Source organism: Gavialis gangeticus, unplaced genomic scaffold, assembly GCF_001723915.1.
Source record: "Gavialis gangeticus isolate Ggan-Ray unplaced genomic scaffold, GavGan_comp1, whole genome shotgun sequence".
Classification (NCBI taxonomy): domain Eukaryota; kingdom Metazoa; phylum Chordata; order Crocodylia; family Gavialidae; genus Gavialis; species Gavialis gangeticus.
In genome coordinates this window covers 64,351,239-64,363,828 of record NW_017728993.1, presented here as the reverse complement: position 1 = coordinate 64,363,828, position 12,590 = coordinate 64,351,239, and the positions used below count along the sequence as shown (strand labels likewise).

General features: G+C 43.5%; 1 protein-coding gene across 1 annotated transcript in view; it reads left to right on the top strand.

Moving 5' to 3' along the window:
* DARS2 (aspartyl-tRNA synthetase 2, mitochondrial) overlaps positions 1 to 7,302 on the top strand; it is a 32,780-nt gene extending 25,478 nt beyond the window's left edge. Inside the window, exons 13-18 of the mRNA XM_019501872.1 lie at positions 953 to 1,015; positions 1,436 to 1,588; positions 2,898 to 3,116; positions 4,270 to 4,380; positions 5,621 to 5,696; positions 6,892 to 7,302. Of these exons, the coding sequence (XP_019357417.1) occupies positions 953 to 1,015; positions 1,436 to 1,588; positions 2,898 to 3,116; positions 4,270 to 4,380; positions 5,621 to 5,696; positions 6,892 to 7,079 (810 nt within the window). The 3' untranslated portion in view covers positions 7,080 to 7,302. The remainder of the gene's footprint in view (positions 1 to 952; positions 1,016 to 1,435; positions 1,589 to 2,897; positions 3,117 to 4,269; positions 4,381 to 5,620; positions 5,697 to 6,891) is intronic.
* The last annotated feature ends 5,288 nt before the right edge of the window (positions 7,303 to 12,590 follow it).

Below are 12,590 nucleotides of genomic sequence, written 5' to 3'. Positions count from 1 at the left end.
TTGGATTAATTCAGAATGTTCTCAGGAAGCCCCAAGGCACCGTCAAAGCCATTTGTGTTCCTCAGGGGGTGGTAAGTGATGTGTTTGTATGTAAAGCTCAGTGCAAAGAAGATAAATGTTTAGAAATGAATGAGTTCTACTGATTTGAATTTATCATCATTCAGTAATAACCTTGCTCCTGCCGCAGCGTAACTAGCCCCTTTTGAAAGTTGTGTGGCCCACTGCTACCTGTGACTGATGAGCTGCCTCCCATCTGAGACTGTGGGGTTGGACAGTAGGTGACACATTCACTTTAGGAAGGCAGCCAAAGGGTGGCCAGAGCTTTAAGGTTGGAGAAGAGCAGGGAAAGATCTGTGAAGTCTATAGCTAGCTTTGGTTAGGTGAGAGCTGCTGTGTTTTGCATCTGGATAATGAATTGGATTCTGAAACAGGTTCATGTTCAGTATTGTTCCTTCCAGGGCTGGTGAGTACTCAACACAATACGTACCCTAAATGGTTCAGGACATTATTTTACAACAAAAATGCTTATATCACAATTATATAAGAAATGAAAAGTTGTGATGTGATTACAGTGCTGTGAGGGTTGTTTTTCATACAGGAATAAAATAAACTTGTCCAATAAAATACATGCTGGGTGGTGCGAAAGCTGGTGGATACTGGTTTGTCTCTTGACACTGTTGTAACAGATGCAGTGTACCTGAAGAAATCCTAAAGACCCAATTTTGAATTGTGGAATAGGATGCTCTGGCCTGTTTCTCACTAGCTGTTGCAAGTGTAACAGTGAAAGGTGCAAATTGATGGCACACCAGTAAGTGGCACTGCTTTATATACTAAAACACATGCAAAACTGGAATGTTGAACATTTTAAAACCAGAGTAGCTTTAAAATCAAGAGCTGTATGCAGGAGTAGATATAACTCCTTTTTAAGATCTTGGTCATTCTTTTTCCCCAGAGATGTCTTCAAAATAAAGATCTTGAGTCTTTAAAGGAAACTGCAAAATCCCGGTTTAATCAGGTAAGTCACAACCATGTGTATAATGTAAAGAATTCATTTGAAAGGGGCGGGTAGCAACTGTATCTAAAGTAATACAGGGAATTTACAAGCAGCTACAAGACAGAACAGTTGATTAAATTCTGTACCCATATGTATGAAAATTTATGTCACTAGAGGTAGTGTTGGCCTCTGACAATAAAAAGTCTGACAACTGTGTTTATTGCATAGTGGTTCTATGTGTCTCTACTCTGCCCTTGAACACTCATAAACGAAATGGTAAATATTTGAAGGAGGTTTATAAGAAGGAAGACATCTGATGTGGAAGGTTTTTAAAAGGCACTTCCTACTTTAAGACAGCTTTTGACTCTGCACTGCATCTCTCATGGGAATGTATAACAGGCAATTAACCTACTTCGTATTTGTGCCTGTCTCTTGTTGTAGGAAGTTTTACACTTGGTCCTGGGATCTGATGGGAGCCTGAAGTCTCCAATGAGTAAATTTCTCAACAGGGAGCAGCAGTCAGAACTCATCAGAGCCCTGAACATTCAGGTGGATGATGTAGTGCTGCTGGCAGCTGGAGAACACAAGAAAGCGGTAGGGAAATTCCTTGTCTTGGAACTGAACATCACTGGTTATATTCACAATACCTGGCCTCTCCAATTCCCTCCAGCTTAGGATGCAGAGGTTTATGAATGAAGTCTCACAATACCCCATTTTACATGCGGTGATGGGGAACACAATGAGATTAGGTGACCTGTCCCAAATTGTACCTCTAGTTTCTGATAGAGCTGCTAAGTAAAGCTGGATATTCTGGGCCTTTTCTGCACCCTACTCAGAGATATGCAGCCTTCCAAGCAAGCAGCAGCAGCTAACAAGGTGTTTGTCTATTCAGGTTCCTTCTACTTTCCAGAATCATGAGGCATGAACCCAAAGAGAGGGACCATTCTTTTCTCTAGATCAGGTTGTGAATTCAGAATCCCACACCCATGGGATCCCTGTTCTAGCTTTTTCCTTAAAGCCTGGATGGCTTATGGTAACGTGGCTTTAAATGAGCTTGACACTTCGTTGATCAGATCACTGTTGCAACTGGGACTGCAATGCTTATCTTGCTGAGCCCAAAGAAAGTTTTTACAACAGAACACGTACCTGGCATAGTGGTGAAACCCCAAGAAATTCATAGTCTGTTCTTGGGGTGATATCCTCAGCTGATGTAAATCAGCATAATGGAGGTCAGTTGACTGATGGACCCTGTCACCTGGGGACCCTGTCCCTTGCACTTCAAGACGGGCAGTTCTTGATTCAAATGCACTTTAGAAACAGTGCTTAGAGTTCTAGCAGAGGCTGATCAGGGACACGGTGGTATCTAATTATTAAAACCAGGAAGCTGTGAATTAATGTAGGATTGTATTTCTGGCTTTACCATTGACTTTTTCTGTAACAGTGACTCTCACTCCACCTGTGTTTCTGACTGTGTAAAATGTGGATAATGTTGCATGGTTGTTATGAGAAATCATTAAAGTCTATAAACTGCCTTGAGACCAGGGCATGAGAGATGCTGTGAGGTGCAGAATATTTTGTGGTGTTTTTATACTGTGCCTCACTGCTCACCTATGTCATTGGCCCTGTGAGAACAGAGTGTTTAGGTACACAGTTTCTAGCACCCCCTGGACCACTCTTTTACAGCAGCTGAAATTCTGAGTACTAACATTGGCTGTGTTAACAAGAGGTGAACCAGTACTTTGAAAGATGGCTATTGCAAATATACAGTGAAACAGACATGATGGTTTCTGCACATAATGCTGTCCCTGGAAAGCAGATTCCCTGCTCCAGGAACAATGGGGCCCTTAGTAAACCTTTCTGGTCATGTCATTGAACTGGATTCTTTTTTCTATCTGGTTGGCAGTGCTCTGTATTAGGAAATCTGCGCCTGGAGAGTGCTACCCTTCTGGAGGCAACAGGACTAGTGCTCCGGGATCCCACTGCTTTCCACTTCCTGTGGGTGGTGGATTTCCCCCTGTTCCTTCCCAAGGAAGAGAAGCCTGCAGAACTGGAATCTGCTCACCACCCCTTCACAGCTCCCCACCCATCTGACATCAGCCTCCTCTACTCTGAGCCCACAAAGGTAACTAGACCCTTCACATTGGCCTAGTTTTCTATGTGGAAATTTCCTGAAACAGTGGGTAAGGTGTAGTCATAGCTATTGTATCAAGGGGTCTAAACTACATACCAGTTCAGAAGAGATGCATTTAAGGTTACCCCAAGCTAATAAACACCAAAGTATGTGTCACCCTCAAGGCTAATTTATCTCCACTGGGTTAATGGGAAATACTTGCTTCAGGTGGCTACTGGAAGTCAGCTGGCCTGGTTTTTCCCCTGGAGTCACTGAGGATGGGTTCAGCTTCATCTGCAGTATGCCAAGGATTGGAGCACTTACTAAATCAATCTGTTTCAGCTTAAGGGGACACACTTAGATTGCAAGCTGGGTGCGTGGGAGTTTTTGAGGTATAAGGGGGATTTACAGGGACAATGCAATGGTTTATTATGCCCCAGGGCGAAAAGAGAGGGTTCTGAGTTATTTTCAGCATTGCGTACCATAGGCAGACTTGCATAACAAGCAGATATTTATTTGGGATCATAGCAGCAGAAATGGCTTTAATTTGGTGTGCTTATCCCTACCCTAAAATCTTTCATACGAATAGATACAATGAAAAGAGCTGTAAACAGTGGTTATAAGAGTCTTTAGCTTGTGCTTGTCTGACCCATGATACAATTTGAAGGAGAAGATTGCTTACTGAGCATGTCACCAGTCAGGAGTGAAGGCATGCACAGCTGTGCATGGTTCCCTGGAGTGGAACGACAAGGGGCATAGCACATCAGGAGCAGAGGCACTGGAAGAGATGTGTTGGGGAGATGCTTACATTATGGCTGGCTTTGTGCAGTGCTTTTGGGACCTGATGCCAAAGCCCATAGAAATAAATTTGTCTTCCTGTTGAGTATAGATGGCTTTGAACCAGATCAACAGTCCATCATTTGCCGAAGCACAAAATCTGATACACCCAGCGGAATTCTATGGGGAAAGTTTTACTGTTTAGTTCTTTAAGCCTTTTGTCAGACTCCTGCAAAATGCCTGAGAATGCACTGATAAAGCAAAGTTTCAGCATCTTATTCTTCAACAATTGCTTGTTTGCAATCTGTTTGACAATGGATCTGAGTACAGAAAAGTGCAGCTCTGCTGTGCTAATGCACTTGTTCAGTTTGTTCTCCTTTCTTCTCAGGTCCGTAGCCAGCACTATGACCTGGTGCTGAATGGCAGTGAGATTGGAGGTGGCTCCATCCGAATTCACAATGCACAGCAGCAGCGTTTTGTTCTGGAGAAAGTGCTGAAGGTAACAGCCTGCAAAAGCTTTCTCGGCTCTCTTGGGATTTTTAAATTCCACGCACTTAAAATATCAGTTGTAGAAATATAAAGGGATAGGGGCCTATGGATCTTGCTCTTGCTAATGCTTTTTGGTAGTCATACCTGTAAATGTCATCTCTATGTGTACATAACTCAAGAATATCCTTGGCTCCTGAGAGCACTTGTGAACATGATAGTAGTGCCTAGCTCCTATGCAGTGCTTTTCTTCTGTAGATTTTAAAGTGCCTGTCATGCATCAGTGGGAAAGCTGGGTCACAGAAAGGGCAAGTGACTTGCCCAAGGTCACCCAGCAGGTCTGTGGTAGAGCCTGGGTTTCCTGAGTTCCAAACAAATGCTTTATCCAGTAGGCTACACTACCTCCCAGATCTCAGCTTGATTGGGGGTGGCATGTTAGTTCCACCTTTTCCCTGGTGAGGCGTGGAAGTCCTGGAGTTCTCACAGAGAGAAATGTTTTCCTGGTTTCTCGTTCCTGTACAGTGTAGCCTCCATTTCAGTTAAAGTGAGCCACTTTTTACTGGGTTACAGAATCATTCTTTAATTCCCAGTGTGTCATTATGGATTGTGATTATTAAATGTAACAAGAACATTGAGTGAATAATTGTTTGATTTGTTTCCAGTGTAGAATTAAAATTAGTGCTGCATTTTAAAATAGTGCCATATAGTAAACAATGCATGTGACAGCTGTCCTGGAGGGGGACAGTTACTACTTGGGATTACAGGGTGCTTTGTTAGGCATCATGAGGCAGCTCCATTTTGTTAGAAATAGAGGTAGCAAGTGAATATTGCCCCACAGTACTGCAGCTAATGACATGGGACTCTCACACTGAAAGGTGGTTGACTTAGCCTTCCTCCTCCATCTCTATCCTCACTGGAGTCCCCTGTGGTGCAGTGGTAGAATCCTTGTCTACCACACAGGACATCTAGGTTCAGTTCCTAGATGTTTATACAACAACAGCCATGGAGGCACCAAATGTCTTGACTTAGTCTAGCATTTGGATTCTGTCTCAATGGCCTAAAGTGGGGGTGGAAGGTCTGGGCAGCCTCCACTCCTCCTTAGTCCTGCCTAGGCAAAAACATTGAAGGTCTGGGTTACCTCCCACACATACACCACAAACTGGAAGGATTAATGGTTGCCAAACCAACCACCTCCTCCCTGCTAATAAAAAGTGCCTGCTCCTGAGAAGGACCCTTTTCCCATCACATTCCAGGAGGACCCTGAGCTGCTTTCTCACCTGCTTGAGGCTTTGGCATGTGGAGCACCCCCGCATGGAGGAATTGCTTTAGGTAAGTGCATTAGAGCCAATCCCTATCTGATACATTTCCTCAAGCAGCCATAGTAGTGATACTTTCCTTTGGCATGTCTATTCCCAAATCAGAGGAAAAAACTAAATGATGAGAGGCTAACCCTGCCCTGCCTGTCAGATGGAAATTGCCATTCTAGTTATTTCATGCTTATCTGAACCTGAGGCACTTTCTCTCTCTTCATCCAGCCTGCAGCTTACAGACAGGAGCTGAATCCTTAGCAGCTCTTAACCTGGTAACACCAGAGAGGCATGAACAGTGCTCCCAGGTCAACAGCTGGTATATGAGGAGGAGGGCAGTTTTCTGACCACCCAGCCCCAGATGTACTGATGTATTTCTTACAGTCCTTATCTCAGAGTTGGGCTTGGGCAAGTGGTTTCTGAGAGTGATTCTTGACCATGGCCCTCAAAATAGCATGCTCATAGAAACTGGTCATCTTTTCCATTGTCCCAGAATCGTTTCCCTACAACTGCATGTCTATAAGGTTTGTGCAGCATGTCTTAAAATGTTCCGAGCAATGACTCAGTTCCTGTTTCCTGGATCATGTCAGCGCAGAATTTAATCCTAAATCCCTCATATTAATGTCATCCCATTGATCCTTTTTGCCACTCAAGCCTCTCCCTTCTTGTTTCCACCCATTTTATGTCTGTAAATTGTCTCACCCTCTTAGATTTTTAATTCTTACATGGCTGTTGCTGCATCAAACTTATGTATATTTAGCTCTGTGGGGTGAATTGGGAGAGGCTCTAAACATTTAAGAGCATGTTCTTAAAACTCCGGAGAGGTGAGAGTAGTAAAGTTGCTGAAAAATCCAAGCTGTGAGCTTCCTTTCTTCTCTGGGGTGGTTACGATGTCACATCTTCTGCCAGGAAAAAACAAAACAAGGCAGGAAGCTTGCAAAAATGTGGGAATTAAATAAAAAATGCTTTGAATTCAGTGTGATTTGTTCACTATACAATGACTATGTAGCATTTTCCTCTTAAAAACTTGCAAGTTTGGGGGTAGATTTTAAACTAAAACTTGCATATCACCCTTGATCTTTCCATACAAACCAGTTCCTCTACTTGCCTAATTACTTTTGTTCCCCAGGTCCCTCCAATGTGTCTATACTATACCTGTTCAGTACCTGCCTGCCAAAGAAAACATGCAAGTAACCTATTCTGTTGCCTACTTTTAGGACTTGACAGGTTGATCTGTCTCATCGTTGGAGCTCCAAGTATCCGAGATGTCATAGCTTTCCCCAAATCCTTCAAGGGATATGATCTTATGGGAAGTGCTCCAGACCAGATCGCTCCAGAAGAACTAGAGCCATACCATATCCGGGTTGCGTGGCCTGTGGCAGAAGTAGCAGCAAAAAAAAACTGATTCAGTGCCAGTGATTTGAGGCTGTTCAAACTACTGGGATTATTTCCACTCTTATCTTCCAACTGCCAAAACTTAGTGCAGAAACATCAACTGGTCTAAGGTATATACCAGTTGTTTTCGCATTGATGTTCTAGAAGTGAAAGAAACGATATGAGGGCACTACTTGCAATAGTGACTGCTCTTTTGGGGACAGCAGTGGAGGGAGTAAAAATGGATAAAAGACCAAACTGTGTATTTTCTCTCTGACATAGCACAATGGGGAAGGGTGGGAGCCCTTGCATACAGTGTAGTGTTGGGCTTAGCCTTAGGGGGTGCATTTCTCTGAAATGTCCCTCATGAGAGTATGCGCACTCCCAGCCAGAAAAGATCACGTGTCTGGTTTCTTTTTAAAATCACCTGAATTGCTAAGAATCAGTCTCATCACATCATGGTCAACTGTGCATTACCAACCTTCCTGTTTTAGAAGAGAACAGAACTGTCCTGGACTGAGAGCTGCATATCATCTACAGAGGGTCTTCAGCATGGTCTCATACTAGTCTTTTCCCTTATCTGCAGACCAAGGATCAAACCAATCAACCACACAAAGTACTGCCAGGCATGCAACAGTGCCTGCTGGTTTATTGAGGAGCAGTATAAGCATGCAAACAGCTTGTCAATTATTCTTTTATCTTTAAAAGTTAATGTAACTGGATATGACTATGTGCAGCCCTTGTGTCGCAGAGGATTAATCACCCTTGTAATGGAAAGTGAGCCTGTCAGGGGGCCTGTGATCGTGGTGTTTGAGAGATTCCTACTTCTGACTTCACTTGTAAATAAAGTAGGATTTTCTCTTTAAACCTCAAGAAGGAAGGGAGATATGGGATAGTGTTTCCTAATGTGGAGGAGCCCCAGACAGGTTCAGGCAGCTGTTAGGTTGGCTTGCAAAACAGTAACACAGATGAAAGCTTCTCAGACTCAGATTTATTCCATCTTCAGTTCTGAATGTGCTATGGCAGCTCTGGGAAAAGCACCAGGTAACAGCTCTGGTGACAGGATGTAGCAGCCATACATTCTAACTCCAATACCAACCAGCACAGCCACTATTGTAGCCAACAAGTGCAATGCATGTGTACTGTGTTAGAAGTGCAGACTTGGGAAGCAGACTGCCCATCTGCTAGAGCCTTTCTGCTTAGATCACACACTGCCAGCTGTCAGAGCAGGCAGGGCTGCAAGGACCATCTTATAGCTGGTGCAGGGGGAGTCCAATCCCAGGGCCCACAGCACCAGCAAGAAACAGGCTCCCATGGCTGGGAACCCCTTTGCTGATGGGGCTTCTAGTCATGGAGGTTCTCTGGGGCACTGAGCCCACTAACAGATGTAGGGGGAAAAAATGAAACAAAACAGCATTTTACCGGAAGACGCATCACTGATTCTGAAGCTAATTCAATCAGCTATTACATAAAAGCACCAAAATGCCCCACTGAAGTGCCTGATCTATACAGATGCATAGTTTGAGCCTGTGCTGCAGTCTGGGGAGAGCATGTGTCATCAAGGTTTTTTGGGTGGTTTTTTTTCCATGTCTAAGCAGCCAGAGAACCCTGCAGTTCTCAGTCCCAGCTGTGCCACAGCTGCAGGACTCACAGCCCCAGGGGTGTATTGTGCACCTGGGTGGCTGGAAAAGCACAGCAGCTGTGGTCTCCCATGTTGCAAGTTAAAACAGGATAGAAACCAGCTCTAAAGGTATTACAGACACCCCCTGCTTAGTGCTCTTAATTGGTTTCCGAAAAACCGAGCATTAAGCAGAATAGCATTAAGTAAAGCCTGCTGGCAGCTGTACAATGCCTGTGAGCATTATAATGAAACTCACTGAGCCCTAAGTGGAATCAGGTATCAATGTAAAACAAGTGTTATAGCACAACAGTGCTAAGCAAAACAGCATTAAGCAGGGGTTGCCTGCACACATTTTGGAGTAATAACTTCATAGCTGGTTGGAACTTTTAAAGGCTCCACATGCAGTCAGTCTAAATGTATTGCACAGGTAGTTGCAGAATAGATCTAATGTTTGGGGGAGAGGGCAGGGGGCACCTAGCTTCCTTGAGAGCAGCATGTATGATTAACAAATACTGAACCAAATTCAGTAAACTACACCTAGTGTCATGGCCATAGCACTCTGCCTACTACTTGTTTTGGGTGCTCTGAGAAGGCAGAGGACTGTCATAATTAGACAGATTTTTTTTTTTTTTTTAAAGGAAAAGGTAGTGCATGTTTGCGTATATGCACGCATGTATGCAGGCCCTTCCTCTGGATTTTAGGAGACTTTCACAAAAGGAAACTGCAGTGCTTTCATTTTAAGCCACATCTCTTATCCTCAGTCTCTGAGTGGAGCTAATTCTTGGTAACTGATGTAAAACCAGAGTACTCAGATTGGTTCTAGCTGAACTTTGTTATCAGCTTAACCCCATTAGCCATTTTTCTGTAGGAGATACCCTTATCTTACAGCCACAGTCACCCAGGTTTTACATTCTCTCTTTTTGCTTAAGTTAACCATAATGGAATGGCTGACTTAAGAAAAACTGAGGCTTTGTCTCCCCTCCACAGCCTCTGAGGGTGTGGGTAGGTCTAACTGCACTCAGACCTTAGCAGACTTGTACACCTGACATTCTTGCATCTTCAGAAAATAGGCCACCCCACAGAAATTAAGAATAGTGGGTATCTTATATTTTACTCTGATAATCCAGTTACTTTTAGCCATCAGACTCCCATAAATCTACTAGAAGCCTTGATGTTGCTGCCTAGCCTGCCCTTCCTTTAAAATGGAGACTAAGGTACACACCCTGTTCCTATTGCCTGTCACAGGTCTCTGCTGGGACCTTTTGTCATGCACTAGTGAGGTGGCTGCAGGGAAGCCAGCAGTAAGGCCAGCAGGTCAGAAATCATGATGCACCAGGTGGTTTTTGTTTGGCAGGTGGGAGATAATCAATGACAGCAAAAGGTGGAGGGTGCAACCAGAATCCTATGCTTTGCCTAACAGAGGCTCCAGCAGAAGGAAAGTGGTAGGGTAGAGCTTACTGGTAAGAACACAGAAATAGGCCTGGAACAAATGAACCTACATGGCAGAAAAGGAGAAAGACAAGGGCTCTTACACCAACATGTAAGTGGTTTGCTTTTAAACACAAGGTTCTTGTGAACTAGCATGTCTCAACTGCACTCCTTGTGCAAAGATTCCTGCTGGTTTCTCCATCCCCAAAGTGATCACTGAGAGAGAACAGCCCAGCTATGGGGAAGGGACAAAAATGAGATCTAGATAGATGCATAGCAGTAGAGATCAAAGAGGGCTACTCTCTAGGATTGCTGACAATCCTACTCTCAGCAGCAGGACAGTTATCTGCAACAGTGGGAGAATAATAAAGGGAACCACAGCCATTTGCTTAAATATTTTTCTGGTCAGGTTGCATTAGTATGTTGAGTTTTTAGCTCAAAGGGGTAGCCTTGGGCCTGTTGCCTCATGCACAGCAGATCTTCTGGCCTGCCTTTGGAGACTGGGGAGAAGACACAAGAAAACACACCTACCACACAAATAGGTAGTAAGGAGCAGCCCTGGGCCTACTGGACAAGAGCAGGAAAGACCATGACTACCTGACAACAATGCTGGGTAACACCTCAAGTCCACAAGGCAGACAGGAGTGTTGCCACTTAAGCCTTTGGCTCCAGAATAAAGCAGCCTGTGGTAGGTGTTCAGTCAGACTGCTTACATAAAATTTAGAGCTCTTTCCTTTTGTTTCTTCCAGAGATCGAGATTACTGCTAGGGACATGACTGTTAAGAACTAGCTGCACTCCAAAAATCTTACTCCTTGTCCTTTTGAGCATCACACCACCCCACCACAGCCCACTGACCTAAATGTGTCCACTGGAGGAGAGGAATGGATGTTATCTTGTGTCATCTTTTTGCCTTCTTCCTAAGGAGCTGGAATTGCAGCCAGAGCAGTCTAGAAGCTCAAGTGAGTCATTAGGTATGTGGACTCCGGCCAGGAGGACAAAGTCAGATCTTGGATACAGATACCCAATTCAGACCATCTTAACTGTACATTTAAACTGGTACTACTCCAATTCACACATGGGATAAATGGAAACTTTGGTTTGGCCCACTGAAAAGGGCCAGCTCACCATTTCAGAATGTAGTCCCCCATTCTTTAGCAGCCCCAAAAAAACCAAACACCCACACACACACAAAAACCACTGGCTATGACAGCCCCTTTAGGCTTTCAACAGACACAATGAGGTATAGTATTTCAAAAGGTAAGTGTAGGAAAGTGATAAATGGCTGCTCACGTTCATTTGTAGGGAACAATACTGACCCAAAATTTGTTTAGGGGATCCTGAAAAAATCCCACCCCAAAAAACTTTATCCTGTCCCCAGCAGCAGGACACCTGTGTGTAATAATGGGTGGACTGCAACATGTTTGCTTAAAAATTTTCAAAGCAAAGAAACTACCGATATTTGAGAGTTAGAAGCTACTGCTATTTGGTACACTTCATGCTAGTATTCATCTCCCTTATCACTAAGAAAATGGTACCAGCTGCCTGCCCCCTAGCAGAGGCTAGAGAACATGACCTTTCAGATTAAAATGTGACCAAATTGACCACTTTAAAATTTACTTTTAATAGTGTTAGCATGAAGAACTAGGATCTAAAACAAACAACACTGCTCCTGAACTTTACAGTGGAATGGTGTGATAAGAATCCTCTGGAAGAGTCTAGTTTTATAGCGTTTAAAACTATTCTTTACCAGACACCTGAAAAACAGTCATCATACAGGGCAATTTCATACAGCAATATTTATTGATTAGAAATCCACAATCCACAGGTGTTTGACAGTCTTGTGAGCATGTCTTGTACTAGAAATTTGCCAAAAGCTCACAGCTCCTTATCCTGTCAAGCAAAATACAGAGTTACATGCTGCAGTAACAAAACTGAAGTATAACAGTTCTTAAAAGGAATAGCTCAGACCTTAGATTTTCATCTCTTATCAGAGAGAGAGTTCAAGCTAAGGTTGTAATCATCCTTTGTCCATTCCAGCAAAAGGATCTGTTTGTAGTGATTCAAAAGTAATACTCACCTTCCAAATTCCTGTCCTTCCACTGCTGTCTTGTGGCCTAGGAGATGCAAGGGAAGTAAGTGAGCATAAGTCAAAAGCGTGGCATTGCTCGTGCTATAACTTCTAGATTACGCAACCTCAGAAACAGTGGAACGGAAGTGAGTAATATCACTGGAATTCATTTGGCAGAATCTGATTTCATCAGTGGTTACAAGTGCAGCCCCAGCAGCATTATAATACAATACAGCAGAATTGTGATCTTACCAGCTTGTCTTTAGGCAGATCAGAGTCCTTGCTTAGAACAAAGAGGCCACAGCCTGTCAAAATACCATCCTAAAAACAGATAGAGTACAGATTCAGCTGTTAACAGAGCCCCAGATGCAGGGACTTCAATTTTTTATTTTTTTTTTAAATAAAAAAAAAAAAAAAAAAAAAA